General features: G+C 44.2%; 1 protein-coding gene across 5 annotated transcripts in view; it reads right to left on the bottom strand.

The window, feature by feature from the left end:
• Positions 1–987: 987 nt before the first annotated feature.
• The window catches only part of MAP3K20 (mitogen-activated protein kinase kinase kinase 20), an 89,399-nt gene continuing 74,349 nt past the window's right edge, over positions 988–16,037 (bottom strand). For all 5 annotated transcript variants that reach the window (XM_059853123.1, XM_059853127.1, XM_059853122.1 and 2 more), the window contains exons 17-20: positions 9,083–9,199; positions 7,400–7,474; positions 6,202–6,352; positions 988–1,939 (exon numbers count right to left, since the gene is read on the bottom strand). In XM_059853123.1, the coding sequence (XP_059709106.1) occupies positions 1,269–1,939; positions 6,202–6,352; positions 7,400–7,474; positions 9,083–9,199 (1,014 nt within the window). In that variant the 3' untranslated portion in view covers positions 988–1,268. The remainder of the gene's footprint in view (positions 1,940–6,201; positions 6,353–7,399; positions 7,475–9,082; positions 9,200–16,037) is intronic.

The following is a 16,037-nucleotide window of genomic DNA, read 5'->3' as shown; positions in this document are numbered from 1 at the left end:
GGAAGGAGAGCTGCATGTACCCACAGGAGTGGCCTTTGTGTGGAGCAGGGACTTTACATGTCCTTTGGACCATGCAGTGACAGGGCTATGGTGACACCCCCTCACCCTGAGCAGGTGCCATGCCAGCAGCTCTGCCGGCATCGCTCACCATGGTGGGCCAGCCAGGGATGGGTGGTGTGCAGCACCCTGTTCAAAGGCATCTCTAATTTACAGTTCCTTGGCTTTCAGAGGGTGCCATGCATTGCTTTGGGTTCAGCTGCCTTTATCTGTTTCTTCCTTTTTTTCCCTCTTGCATCTTGTGAAACCCAAACTTTTTTTTCTCCTTTTTAATTGCGTGAAATCAACTTGGAGTGAAAAGGCCACGAAGAAACTTTCTGACGCCAACTGAGTCTAAGCTGTGTCTTTGTTCTCAGCAGAGTTAAAGACCACATTAATCAGAAACTTTGCTGACCTTGTCTTTACTACCTGAATACTGAAAGACAAAAGCGACACAGTCTGGCCACATTTAAAAATTCAATTAAAAAATACCAGCTGCACAGGGATAAATATTATTATAGACCTCAGTGGGGTTAGTTGTAACTATGATAAAGGCAATGCCTTCTTCTCACTCTATTTTAATTTTTTTACCCAAAAGAATAAAGCCTAGTTTTTGATTCTCCTGATTAAGACAACCGTGTACGTGACAGTGTGCTCAGTGGTGTTGGGTAACTAACATTGGGGCTTTTAATAAGGAACAAAGTAAGAAATTCCTGAGAAGGGATGGCAAGCTGAAAGTGGAGAAGTGAAGCTACTAAAGTGGACCTGAAGAAAACTGTCCTTGTGTCCCTTTTTTTTCAGACTATGCTGAAATATATACCTTCTTCCTATAGCCCTGGCAGAAGCAGACTAGACAAGGGGTGAGAAGACCCTGCTTAGAGCTGGACTCAGCATCTAGAAGCAAAGTGAGGTGAGGAGAGAGGTAACAGCACAAGGATGAAACTGAGAGCCTTTCATTGTGGCACCTGGCTGTGCCTTACGGATTTTATTTTTGAAATATTAAGCAAATGAGTGAATATCCAGTCAGCTGAGAACACGAGCAGCCAAACAGAGGGGAGAAAACCAAATTAAATCCCTTGGTGCTGACAGTTACAGGAGGAGAGTTGGCAGCTCTCCCTGTCCACTGGCAGACCCCAGCCAGGTGGGACCCAGCTTCGGGGCAGCAAATTAAATAGGAGCAGGCATATCTTCTCTAGGTTGAACGTTCGGTTAAATAAAGGGCCAAATTCCTCTCAGAACGTCCTTCGGCCCCGCCAGCTCCCCCTGGCTCGGTCCTTTCCCGGCTTGCCGGCGGCCTGCCTGTGGGGTTTCCTTGCGTGCTGCACCTTTATCCACCCGCCCTCGCTGGCTCTGCTCTCCCCTTCGCCCCTCCTGGGCTCGCTGTCACCCTGCGGGGGCATGCCAGGGATGGCCGAGGGCTGCGGAGCGGCGCGGGGGTACCTGCGGTGCTGGGGGGCCGCTGGCACAGAAGTCCTGCTGGGCCGTGCCGAGTGCCGCGGGGGCACCGGGGAGCTGGTCCCGCTGCGCCGCCCGTCCGAGGAGCTGCGGGAGGCAGCGCTGTGCGAGGCGTTCCTGCCTTTGCCAGCAGACCTGTCCCTCTCTGAAGGGGTGTCAGAGGCCGTGCTGGAGGCGCTGCTGCCTTTTGAGTTCAAGTGCAGATTGGAAAGGTTTCTCATGAAACTGTGTGACAGGGGAGAGGAGTTCCTCGAGTGGCTGATGGATGTGAGCTGCTGAGTGACGGGAGCGCGCGTCCTCCTGACGGCCGCGGCGTAGGAGTCCTGGCTGCGCAGGTAGGGCAGGTAGTGCGTGACCGTGCTCGGGCTGTGCGGGTGGCCGTGCTGGAGGGAAATGGCTTTTGCGAGCTGCTGCATGCGCAGTGTCTGCATCCACTGACTGTCAGTGCCTGCCAAGGGAAGGGAAACAGAGTCAGCTTTCTGTGAATCCATGGAAAACCTCTCTCAGGTTTACCGAAGGTGTGAGGTTAGGTACCCGGGTTTCTCTCTGAAGAACCTCGAACCACCCTTCCCCTCCCAGCCTTGCAGCGAATAGTCCTCGATTTGAGTATGCTCAATGTTATGGTGGAACGTAATGTTGGGCTTTTAAAATAGCGAGTGATACAAATATTCCTGATGCCACTGCAGATTACGGAGCTTAGACTAGAAGACAGTTACTGAGCCATCCACTTGGCAGTTCAGGTGGGTTCCCACCCCCAAGTGCCTTCTGGTCATTTGAACCCAACCTGGTTTTAAACATGCCCTGTGATGCTCTTGGCAACCTCAGCAGATTTCTCCACAGCTTTCATTAGAAAAGAGCCTGGAGACCTCTGGAGCTGACACAGAGGTCACGCCAAGGTACCAGTGTACCAGTACTGCTGCAACACTGCCTTCCATCTGCACCTCTCCCATCTGGCATAGTCGTGCACAGAGAGAAAGCAATGCAGAGCCAGTGCAAATCCCAGCTGCGGCAGCCACATTCACCTCCTCTGCCTCCAATTTCTTTTCAAACTGCTACACATCATAAAAAAACTGAGCTACTTTAGTTGTTGTTGCTACTACAAATTCAGAATTCAATCTACTTTGCATCCAGCTTCATGCAGAAAACTGACTCTGTATGTGGAAAAGTCAGTGAGGCATCAGGCTTCAGCCAGGCTGGCTCAAACAGTGCTTAACTGTGAGCAACTCAGGGTATTACAGTTCCCTCTACACCTACTGTCACAGCCCTGGGGTTGTAACAAAAGTTGTAGCTTTCAGAGATCACACTGAAGTGGTTTTGAAAGTCAGTCCTGTGGTTTTCATGAAAGCCTTTAGCAAATACAATAGCTGTAAATTTTCCATTTGAACTGCAAAGGCTGCCTGGTTTGCTACTTTGTGGGTAGAGCAGAGAACAGGAATTCCTCTTATCTGAGGCCACAGCTTTGGCCAAAGACCCATGGGGAGCAGCTAAAATAATTTTGTTCTAGAGAGATTTGAATTATTGAAAGATTGCTAATATCATTCCAACAAGAAAGCATAACCCTCTCTGCCTCTCGCTGGAACACTTCACTGACCATGGGGAGTTTTGTGGGAGCTGGATAGCAGCTCTGTCCTCATTAGGATTTCTTCTGTTAAAATGTAATGGATGATCTCTTCCACTCGTCTTTTCCCCAGACTTTGTTTGAATCCAAAGAGATTTAAATCACTTCAACTTATTGTCAAGTATGTCAAAAGGAAACTGTCTTCCCTGTCATAGTGTGTATGACACTGACACAGCAGATAGCTCCACCTGCACTTAGAGGTGAACCTCCTTTCACAGAAAGACAGTTGGGAATTGCCTCCTCTGCTTCTTAAACTCCTTGAAAGTCATGGTTTCAAAAGAAAGATGCACGCCAAAATGTACTGGCTAGACACTATTGCCTCTGCCATTCCCCCGTGCCCTCTGACCAAGGCTGTGGATGTAAATCACAGACCTCATAAACCTGGAAACAGCAGGCTCAGGACTCAAGTTTGGATCTTCACTTGTTATCAACACTCAGGTGGCCATCACATGTGCTATGGGACTAGTGCTGATCTCCCTGAACAAGGGGCTCCCTTCAGGCTGCTCAGTCCTTGCTCCTTACAGCCAACAGGAGCTGCCAGCCCAGGATCCAGCTGCCCAGCGAGGATCTCCCAGTGAGCCCTCTGGGGCTGGGAGAAGGGCTTCTCGTGCCTCTCATGGGCTGGGGGCTTCTCCCTCACGTGGCCTCTGAGCCACCAACTCTGTACACTGAGTTACGTGCTCTGTGTGGTAGCCCACAGAGGTAGCTATTGTAGCCTATTAGACAGGTAGTACCCTTACCTTTGTGCTTGGATTTGGTGGTCTTTTAAACCTGGGATAGGTGGTCTGGTAAAGAAGACAGGCCAGAAGGTTTGCTAGAGCTGAGGCACAGCTTTCATGCTGGCTGGTAACCCACCTCCTTTGAACAGTGCCTATTCAATTGGCTGCTGACAAAACATTAGTGCTTCCATGTAACTCCTCCAGTGTGCCAAAGGGACAGACAAGCTCTCCCACCACTCACTGAAAAAAAAGCAACCATTTGGGTTTACAGTGGCTGAGCCAAGCTGTGAAGATACACACCACACTTGGTATGGCTGCAGGGCTCATCACCCCAAAACCAGGGTAACCTCTACCTGCAAAGCTAATCTGGAGTAAAGATGTATCTTTTAGGACATGTTCTAGCATTATAAAATGTAATTGTGTTGCAAATGGATCACAATTGCTTAGGAATAAGCACACCCGTGTTAGATGCGTCTGCAGTCCAAACCCAGCACCTCTCAATTCACAGGGCCATTCTCCTACAGTTGCCAGTAGTGTAAAAAAATTGAGAAATTCCTCCTCTGCTCACTGGTATCTTGTTCCAGCTCCTGTACTGCCCCTCAGGTGTCCCAACCCAAACATTTCTGCAGCCCTAATTCGAACTCAAAGAGAAAAACAGCTTGGCTAACAAACATCTTTACAAAAACAACAGCAGGTCTTAAAGGCAGAACTGTGCTAGAGTCAACTGAGATGAGTGTGAATCTGTCAGCAGCATAAATGTACTAGGAAATAAAAACTGCCTTGTAGAGCCCACTGCATTACTAAACGTATCTCACTGAACAAATTAAGCCCCAGAAGCCATAACAAACACCATTCTAGAAGTCAGACAGTGATGAGCCAGGGCTGGCTCAAATGGGCAAGCTGAGCTGTGGAAGAGGAATGCTGTGGGAAGATTTCCACAATTGCTCAGAGAAGAGCAGGATGTCAGGAGCACTTGTGTCTGCCAGGCTGGCAGTATTGTACTTGTCAAAACAGTGTATCATCCACAGGGAACATTTTGTCTCTGAGGCTACAACCCCAGAATGTGTGTCCCCCTGCAAGAGCACTGGCCAGAGCAAGGGCACCCACACACCCTCAGGAGGAGGTGTCCCTTGTCCAAGCACAACACCCGTGCAAAGCTGCGTGCTGGGTGGCTAAGGGTGGGAGGGAAGAGCTGGCCAAAGCACTCCAGCTGAGTGTGAGCTTATCACCATGGACTATTCCAGCCTGCTTCCCATAGGAGCACACAGGGCATCCCCCTCACCCTTCAGAGACAGGCAACAGGCAGCTCTGCCAGGGGGAAAAATGGATCTGATGGCCACCAAGGTAAGCAAGTTAATCAGGGACATCGAGACTGGAGGCAGCCTGTGCTGCAATGATCATGCATTTTTCTTGTAGTGTTTGCAGTCCTGAGGGACATGGGTCAGGTAGTTAGGCTCATGAATTTCAGGAAGACAGACTTCCAGCTCCTCAAGGACATAGTTAAAAGGATTCCCTGAGGACAAGAGAGTGGAATAGAGCTAACAGATCTTTAAGGAAGTCTTCCATAGAGTGCAAGAGCTCTCCAGGAGGAAGAAACTGGGCAAAGAAGGTGAGAGATGGGTGTGACTGAGTAGGGAAGTGCTGGTAGAAGTAAAGGGGAAAAGCAAATGCATGGGAAGTGGAAACAAGGACAGGTAGCCTGTAAGAGTATAGAAATGAACTTTGGTTTTGTAGGGATGTAGTGAGGAAGGGCAAAACAAAGCTGGAACTGAACCTGGCAAGGGATGCAAAGAATAACAAGAAGGGTTTCAGCTATGTTAACAAAATAAGAAGTTCAAAGAAGGTGTACCCCCCTGATAAACAGCACTGGAAAACTGGTAACAACACATGGGGAGAAGACTTCATCTCAATCTTCAAGGTCAGCCTCTCTTTCCACACCTATCAAGTCAATGGACAGCAGGATGAGGACTGGGAGAGAAAAATGCTTCCTGATAATTGGACAAAGGAAGAGCTACAGATGTCATTTATCTGGACTCCTGAAAAGTCTTTGACAGGACCCCCCCAACAGCCTTCTCTCTAAATTGGACAGAGATGGATTTGATGGCTGGACTGTTAGGATAAGGAATTGGTTGAATGGTTGCATCCAGAGATCAACAGCTCAGAGTCCTGTGTACATCAGGTGGTGTCCCTGAAGGTCCATAGTGGGACCAGTTACTTATAATCTTCATCACTGACATACAGAGGGATTGAGTGCACCTTCAGCACACCTGCAGGTGACACCAAGCTGAGTGGGTGACATGCACTGACTTTTTGCTGTCCTCCCCATATACGCCCTGTCCATGTCAGCAATAAAGTTCACACGTGGTGACTTACCCGAGTCAGATCTGCTCCGTGAATTCCCCTCCGAATTGGGCAGCGAGGTCTGGATCAGGAGCTGTACTGCCTCAACCTCATCCTGTGCTTTCAGCTTGCTCCAGCAGATAGCCTGGATGTGCCTCGTGCTCTTGGGAGCTCTAACATCACTCTGCTCAGGAAGGACACAAGTGTGAGGATGTAGCATCAAACACCACACAACACACTGAGCTCCCCTGTGAGGGAACTTCCACTAGTGCCTGGGCAGCAGCAGTTGTTTCAACATAGAGCCTGTTTTGCAAAACCACTTAGCTAGTGCTCAAATATTTTTAGACTCTAGATAATTTTGGCTGGTACTTGTGATTATGCTAAAAATGTAGTAGTGAATAACTGCTTCAATTCTTGTACCCCGCGGAGGAAAGATCTGAAGGCCTTCCTCTAAAACACAAAAATACATTTTACTAGTTCTATTAATGAGGATCAAATATGCACTGCTCGCTGCTAAAAGAGGTAGGACTAAGGTATTTTTGCAGGGGGACCCCCAACAATATTTTCCTGGAGTATCCTTCAGTTTGCTGTTAAGGACTTACTACTCCTATTACATCTATGACTCCAAGTGAGAAACTTCAGCCTAAAAGAAAGCTACCCCTTCACTTCTGGGAAAAGCAAGCAAGGTTCAGGATTTCCCCATTGCTCCATCCCTGCCTGAATGCTTGGTCAGGACAGAGCTGGAATCTCATTTATTAACCTTCTTCTGACATACAGAGTTAGTCTTTATAAAATCAGTATTGTAAGTAACTGCAAACTTTTTTTATAAAACTAATTTCTATCACATCAAATTGAATTCTGGGTTTTATTTTATCTTATTCTTGATTTGTCTTTTTTTTTTTCCTTCTGTTTCTTCTCCCCTCTCTTAATTAGCACATCATTGAAAAGAGAAAACCCAGCCTCTCTAAATAATGCAAACAACACTGACCATTTGTCTTCAAGCAAAAGGAGCTTTCATCCTTGGGAAGAAGGGCCATTCCAGGCAGCAGCCTGAGGCCATTGTCTCTGTAAACTTCATTCAGCTTTTGCTCTGAACTTTATATTTTACAACTAATTACAGGCTGCTGAGAACGTGATTATATGATATAACAAAGCCAGAGGATGTTATTTCCACACCTCCTGTGTAGGTTTTGTCTTGGATCAACTATTTTATTTGTTTCTTAGAGCTTACCTCATATGTAACAACACATTCTACAGACTGGTGCTCTTCTATGCCCACGATCCATTTCTCCATTACAAACGGTGGCTGGAAAAAACATGGTGGGAGTTTTATAAGGTGCTCTTCATCTCCCAACTTGTTTCTAAATCACCCAAAAGGGATTTACAACATTTGTCTCCTTTCATTCATTCCTGTATTGTTAACATCAATACTTTCCTTAAAATTCTGTGAGACAAAGCAATGTAATTTTGAAATATTTACTTCCTGGTTTACAAAAGGAAACTGAAAAGCAATTTCCATACACAACACACAGCAGATGAGACAACATGGAATATTTTCAGGGGGGCATGAACCTTTTCCAATGTTGTGCGTGTACAATTTTGCTTCTGCTAGATTTACAGAGGGAAAGCAAGAACAAGTATCTAGAGATTCTCAAAGCAAGAACAAATATCTAGATATTTGTTAGATATATCAAAATATTCTCAAAGATATTTTTTGACAAATATAAAAATGCTGAAGTATGTGAAAAGTTACTGTTATTGTATCTAGTTGTTAGTTCATTTAACTTCATGCCTTTTTTAAAGGAAAATTTGAAATGTTCAAGTTTAAAATTAGATAGAAAGCTAATGATAGTAATAAGAACAGTAATAATAACAACAAAACAAACAAACAAACAAAATCATAAGTGTTTTTCCAGAAACTACTAACCAGAAAAATAGTGTTAGCATTAATTAAATATTAGAATATTTTTTGGCAAATACACCTATATCACATTTTCCTCAAAATTCTGACTGTTGACAATCTGTTTTTCATTTTTTCCTTTAAAAAAATGACTGAAAGTTTCCCCCCCAGTTTTTCCACAAAAATTCACAGTTAAAAGCACTCAAGAGTTTGGGTGTTTTTGCCAGTGCACATTAGAGCAGCATTCTAATTGGCAATCAAGCTGTACATTTTTTTCAGTTAGAAATTTATTTTGTTAGCTATTATCAAGTGGAGCATATTAATAAAAACAAACAATTAAAATAATAGCTAGCAAAATGCCCTCTGCATCAACAAAACTTCTGCTCCTTAGGGAAAAGCAGTTGAAATGCTTACTGGTAAATATTTACAGGCAGGTTCTGACACAGGGTAAAATGCTCAGTGACAATGAATTGCAGATGTTCAGTGCTGTACTGTCTGCAATGGGTTTCAGTCTTTGTAATTCACTGGTGCATGAAAGAGTGAGTTTTATAACCTGATAAAAGTTCTAAAACCACAAAAAAAAAAAAAAAAAAAAAAAGGAAGAAGAAAAAAGAAAAAAGAAAGAGAGAAAAAAACCCAACAAAACCCCCCAGAAAAATCACATGAGGTTTCTGGAACATTTAAATTGGTTTCTTCTCTTGAAAAATAAAGCAATTTTTGGAACATTCTTTTCATTAAAATGGGTAATAAATTCAGAGGATATAACATGGAATTAAAACAAGAAAATATAAATTAGTTTCTTCTCTTATTTGTCTATTGTAAACATTATTGTCATCTTAAAGGAGAACCAAAATACCTAACTCCTATTATGATACAATTCTATTTAAAATGTGCATTTTATTTAAAAGCTGTCAAGAGATTGAGCTTCTGCAAGCACAAAAGTCGACTGCTGTGGTATTTTAATGTCTTTGTTTGAGATCTGTGAATTCGTGAAAGCTTTAAGGCTGTAAATACCTTTGTCATCTTTAAAATCTCTACATCAGGTAGGTTAGTGTTGAATGTCACATCTTTTATGTAGGTTATTGCAATTTCATCCCCGTCCATCTCCATGTACATTTTCCATTTACAATCCTATGAATAATAAAAAAAAGAGGGCTGGATTGTTAGAATACAAATAGGAAAAGAAAACCCAACAACAAAACCCAAAATGAAACAAAACTGAAAGCTGAAACAATCGAAATCTAATCCTCAATATATGAAGGGAAGAAATAACCCAGCAAGAAAGTTAAGGGACATGTACATATTTTATACATGTGTGTAGTACAGTGTTGATAATGGAAAACTCTCAGTCTTCTTGTTCCCTCTTCTCTCAGCTCACCCTGTGCCACCATGACAGGTCTGGATGTCTTCTGAGGTGTGGTGTCCCTGAATGGCCTCACCTGGACAGACAGCCTGCTGGAGCATGTGGCTTGGGAGCTCAGCACGCCCCAGGGCAGTGGAGGGATGGGGCAGGGATGGGAGCCATCACCTGGGGTCACAGTCAGAGCTGGCAGCCAGGCACAAGGACATCGTCCCAGTGAACACAGGAATAAACGACCAAAGTCTGTGCAACACCTTCAAAACAATCACTCAAATAATGGGCAAAAGGATGAGCTTGTTATCACAGCTCAGTTATTTCAGACACTGAGAGCCCAGCGAGGCACCGAGCACCCTCAACTTCTGCTTGCCTCCAACTGCATTATTAATTATAAAGAAGCTCAGCTAAGAAAATAATCACAGTGAGTCTAATAAACCACAGCAATAAAAGGTATCCTTAAACAATCCCCTGAGCTGAATATTGACAACAGGCAGCATCCTGCAGGACATCCCACATGGACTGAGGAAGGCTCCCACTGGGGACCAGTTCCTGTCCATGGTGCTAACCAGGCAACATTTGCTGGTCTGCCCAGCAGGTGCTTTGGGGATGAGATACTGTGCAGTGCACATAGCTCCTCCAAAAATCAGTCTCCTGAAGGACCACGCTGCCACTGAAGCAGAGTGTCTCCACCTCCATACAGGAAGGAGGGAATCCTCCCTTCACAAAGACAGAAGCTCCTCCAGATGTGCCAGGGGTTCTGTGTCTGCCACATGCCACCTGTAAGGCAGGTGTGGGCTTCAGCACTTGCAGAAGGCAGTCTTCCCCTTGGTTTTGCTCAGAAAATCTAAAACTTTCAGTGGGGACAGATGGACACACTTAGGGCCACGGGCTTGTGTAAGCAGTAATTTGCACAGACAAACATACAGCAGCCTAAAAAGTATCCGTTTGCACAGGTGATTATTGGGTGTTTGCACGTGCATCTCTCATAAGTGTAACGTAGGAGCTCAGCCCTCAGAAGGCTCACAGCTTTCCGTCACACATTGAATTGGCAATTCCAAATTAAAAGAAAATTGAAATATAATAATTTCTGAACTGCAGCAAGAAATTATGTTTATGACAGGATTTGACCCTGTGTGTCCATCTGTCTGCTTTGAAAGCTTCCACATTTTACAAGCATAGAGGCCATGTGAGTTGGTTTTCGCACTGCCCTGGTGTGAGTTTGAGTGATGGGAACTGCAGTTCAGTGGTCAGGGCACCAACCAAGACTTAGAGGCACCAAGTTCAGTTTCCAGTTCTGCTACTGGCTTCCTGATCAGGTGCTGAAGTCACCCTGTGCCTCCATTTCCTAATCACAGACTGTATCTCCTTGCACGTCTCTTTCTGTCCTGTTTTTCACATCTGTGAGCTGACCCAGGGCAATGCCTGTCCTGCCCCCGCAGGTTCAGCACTGAGCACCAGCTCTGACATGAGGAGGGCAGGTGCTTTGGAACAGAACAGCAAAGTGAATTGTCTCTGACTCCTCCTCATCTCTCGAACTGTGCTCCTCTCCCTGCCCAATGCTCTTGTTGCCAGACTTTTGTGCAGGAGATTCATGCTAGTGCAAATCAAGCCTGAGGTTAGAGACAAGATGCTTGATGACATTTTTAGGTTTTACAAAAACACCTGAGCCAAGAAAAGAAAAATGTATCAACATAAAATACTATCCTCCAGTTAGGTCAGCACATCTCTTGCCATCTCTGAGTAATACCAGTGCCAAGCACTTGAGTGCTAGAGCTGCACCTTGTGCCAGGGCTCCCATGCTCTCCTGACTCAGGATTTTGGGCTGTGCACTCACATTTCCCTGCAGACTAGATCTGACAAGTATGATCTCATTTTTATGAACAAAATAAATCAACCAACCACCTCTAGAGAAAAGCTATGTACATCCAGGGTCTGGCAGGGGGTGGGCACTGCCACTGCCCGTCCCCTTGCCAGGATCCCTCTCCATGCGGTCATGGATCAAACTGCCCCGTGCAGGGGTGGATGCCTGAGGCGTGCACAAACACTGCCTTCCCCAGCTCTGAACTCTATCTTCAGAGAAACACACACTCTCCTGTCCCTCAAATACAGTCCCCAAACCTTTGGCCCTCTTTGGAGCTCTCTCCAGCCACACTGTGCAGATACCAAGACACCATACCAGGATACCCACTCTAGTCCCTCAAAAATACCTGTCTCATTTTATTTGGAAAGGTTTTCATTTTGTGTTATTAGAAAATCATTACTGTAAAGGGGAAAGGGAGAATGAGAGAGAGAAGGAGCAGATAAGGAGAGTGAGGCAAGGGGATGTTGTGAGGGAAAAGGAAAATATATAAAAAAAGAAGGAAGGATGGAGGGAGGGAGGGAGGGAGGGAGGGAGGGAGGGAGGGAGGGAGGAAGGAAGGAAGGAAGGAAGGAAGGAAGGAAGGAAGGAAGGAAGGAAGGAAGGAAGGAAGGAAGGAAGGAAGGAAGGAAGGAAGGAAGGAAGGAAATAGTAAGGCAGCAGGCAGGTGGCTTTAGAATCAAGGCACTTAGCAAATATCTAAGATCAGTAGGTGGTTACTTGTCTTACAAACCTAGTAACCATTCTGTTCAACCACACAGTAAATAATGCCAGATTTGTTTGCTGCAGAAAGAAAGGGGCATATTTCCCTGTTTTCCAATGGAGTTCCAGGTTCTTAGAATAGGAGATGCTCAACCATTTAAGCAAAAATTTGGCTAGAAAAACCAAGCGTATGAATTTCAATTCTTTGATGAACTGTAGCCATATGACTTCTTAGATAAAACTACATTTAGTGCCAGGCATACGTGGGAAAATAATTTGGAAATGGCTTGTTCAAAGTGTCTCATTGATAGATATCCTTATACAAGTCCTTCAAAGAGACTTCCCTGGATATATTGTCATTCAAGCATTAAAATACCTCCCAATATCTACCTGCTTGATTTTGATCTAAATAAAAAATTTCATCGATTTGTTTTAAAAAATTATCTAGTTTCAGAACTGAAAGGCACAACCTGCAAAACTTTGTGTGAAAACATTTCCAAATAACACTTTGACAAAGCCAATAAATCAACAGCCTCTGAAAATTACTGTAGAAAAAAAAAGCAAATCACACATGTATTTGAGCTGCTTCTTCTCAGCTTTGAAACAGGAAGTAAGAGCACTTTAAAAATTAAGTCTCCAGCTTACTGTGGTGACAATACTCCTTTAACCCCATATGCGTTTATGTCTGCAAAAAAAACCTGAAAGGGAAATGAAAAAGATCAGGCACAGGCTCTAAACAGCAAACACACATCCTGCAACAACAGCTTAAAACCTTTGCTAGGGAGACACTTCATTTTTCAAGGGGGCCTAAATCAAGGATTCATTTTTAAATCAATGGTTGCAATAAACTTTTTTTTTGCTTTTTAAAGACTGAAATAAAAATAGAAATGGCATTGCAGCAGATAACTGGATATTAGAAGAAAAGTAACATGTAGCACAGGATGAAACAAATAAGAAAAAAAATGTTGGCCATGCTGATACTAAAAGTAGTAGCATGTTGATGATTTAGGTCCCCAGAAGCTCCTTTACATTCTTAGCTATTATGTATCTCAGCTGCTGAAACCTGCTGTTTTAAAGGCATTAGAGTTGAACATCTAGTGACAGCACTTGGGTTATTTATCATTATGTATCACCCTGCTACACTATATTTTATTATACCGGATTTAAAGGAAGATAACACAATTATGGTTAATTTGCTTCTCTTCTTTATATGTATAGTGTCATGACCCACCACAGCTTTGTCCCATGAGATATTTTTAACCAAAAAGAAATCCACAAGAAACTCTCCCTAAAAATTCCATTAATAACCTCTTGTAGCATGTATAGGTTGCAGGGTCTGGAACTAAGAATGTTTTAATCTCTTCAGCAAAACAATGTCTCATAATGATGTACAGGACTATTGCTGCACTGATGAAGAATCATACATAATTCAGCACCTTTCACTTGGCACCACTGTGATATCCTCATTAGCAGTGGCTCACAGTGGCTGTCAGATGGTGTCCATGCGAATGCAGGCATTATATTGTCTTTGAGATGTGCAGCTGCTTCCATGACACTGCCAGTATATAAAAACATGACGCCAGTTTGTTTTATTTAGTGCTAAACCTTCCAGTTTGTAAAAACAAGGCTGACACAGAGCCTGACATGAGGCAGTGAAAATAATTAGCTCTCATTTTCTCAGCCTCCTATTTCCTTCTCCCCGCTGTGTTCTCTTTCCACTAAACCACCACATGTCAGTCGAAATGGGAGGCAATTAGTGGGCTCATTTCAGTCCCCACAACTGTGCTGAAAAGAAAGTATTTATGATGGCACAATGAACAGCTGAAAGATTAAATAACATTTGCCTTTTGAAAAGAAAATGACTTCTAGCTAAATGGGCAATTTTTGATTATTCTCAAACAAGCTTAGAGTAGTTGGTTTTTAAAATACAAGAAAGGAAAATGAGTCATTTTTAGGTGAAAGAATCAAATAAAACTTGACACAGTAATGCAAATAACTGATGTTTTATTGCAAAATATGTAAATGTGTTATACCCTTAACAATGGCTGGTGTCTCAGGTCAGGGCAGGCTGCTGCCAGCCAGGCTCCAGCAAGAGAAGGTGGCTCCACCGCTGGTTTTGTTTCAGCTGTGCAGGCAGAAAAAAAGAGGGGCGGAGGGGAGGCCTTGCAAGAGAGATGGTCTTAAAATGTACAGAAACAAAGCAAGAGGAAGATATATTTATGTTATCAGTTGCCTGGGTGCCTCCTCCAAGCTGGAGCCCTTACTCCCCTGTAAGGCAGCAGGCACTGACTGGCTGCAGCTTTGCCTGGAGAAGCATGAGGCCCCTTAACAGCTAGGCAGAGCAGCCAGCAGTACCAAAAATATCTGTCCCATGGCAGTGCCCTTCTTTAACACCCGGGGCTGTGCAGCTCTGTGCACAACAGAGTGGCACATAATGGTAAATACCAGGCACTGCTCTGTGTGCCCTGAGAACAGGGCCTTGCAGCAGGCAAGGCAAGAGCTCAGTGACACCCCAGCATTTACCAAGAGCTGCCCCTGCCATGCGATCCGAAGCAAACGGGGATGTTGCAGTCGCAGGCATCACTCACATGGGCAGCCTGCTTGCACCAGCAGGATGGTAAAGGTGGAAGCATGAAAAACCAGTCCCTTCCCAGAGGGCTGCATGGGCGCCCTCCTGTACTGTCCTCCAGTGGCATTTCCTGTGGCCCACTCGTGGGGACAACGTGCTGGAGCCGTGCGGACACCATGTCCTCACTGCAGTGCGTGGAGTACTGCTCACACTCTGGGACTTGCAGCTCTGCAGGACATTGGCTGAGGGAACAAGGGTGCTCAGGAGTTCAGGAAAGGCATGGCAGGACCACTGTTCTGCTGGGAACAAAGGTTTCCCTTCCAGGGTTTTGTCTGGATAGCACATGCCAAGCCTACAGATCCCTGGAAACCTGTCTGTGCTTCTGCAGACCTATCTGCAGTATGTGAGAGGTAACGTGTGGAAGGCAGCAAGTTAATTCAGTGGCCAAGGTATAAAAATAAATCTTTAGATTAAAAAGTCTAGAAAGTCAAGTGAACAAAATACCTACCTGAAAAGTCTATGTCTCTTCAGGGCTATGGAATAATTTCTAATAGGAATCCCTGGTCTAGCACTGCTTACACAAGGATTTTTAAAGGTCTTGGCTTGAGTTTGACTTCAGTTACACATGGATGCTACAGCTGGAGCAAGCCCAGTGGAGATGATGGAGTTATACCAGCTCCACCTCATGCAAAAACAATACATGGTCCTGAAAAGAGTCTTTGGAAGAAAATACCAGGAGCTCAGATCACCTGCACTGATCCACCTTCTTAGCAGACTACAATATTCTGTTCTTAATGGTGGTGGCAATATTTTAATGTGGCTGTGGTTTTATTTTACACAGCTTCTTTGTGTCCCCTCACTGACTACTTGATAGAATAGGAACAAATCTATGAAAATATCACATGAACACTGCTACTCTGATTCCTGCATTAACTATTAGTCTTTAGTACTGAAAGCATTGTGCTTTGACATGGAATTAAAGAGGGAGGATTTAGAAGATGAGGTTTTGAGATAAGGACAAATAACCCCATGTTAGAAAGTCAAGGTATACCTCTGATTATTTTGCAAAGGAAGGGTTAGATAAAACCAATTCCTCCTCAATTTTTACTTACTGAAGTGGGTTAAAATACCTACAGAGCATGGAGAATATAAATGACTGAAAAACTAGAACTGAAATTTCAAATGTTATACCTTGGCTCTTGCTTTATTTTTAAGAAAGCAAAGAAAGAATTTATGAACGTTGATATAGTGGGAGGGTGGGGAGGAACAAGCAGCAGAAATGGTCTCAAGCACTTGTGAAACCACATTCCAGTTACAACTGTTTTAGTACTGATTTTTTGTCCTGCCTGCATTTTTCTGGCCTGGGCTTCTCCACATGAAGAGTTGGTCACAATGTCGCTTTAAAGTAGCCTTAATAATATAGTACATTTAGCACTACACATTTAAATAATAGCATTAAAATACATCTCAGTTTGGATATTCA

Source organism: Haemorhous mexicanus, chromosome 8, assembly GCF_027477595.1.
Source record: "Haemorhous mexicanus isolate bHaeMex1 chromosome 8, bHaeMex1.pri, whole genome shotgun sequence".
In the NCBI taxonomy this organism is placed as follows: domain Eukaryota; kingdom Metazoa; phylum Chordata; class Aves; order Passeriformes; family Fringillidae; genus Haemorhous; species Haemorhous mexicanus.
This window is presented reverse-complemented; position numbering and strand designations above follow the sequence as displayed.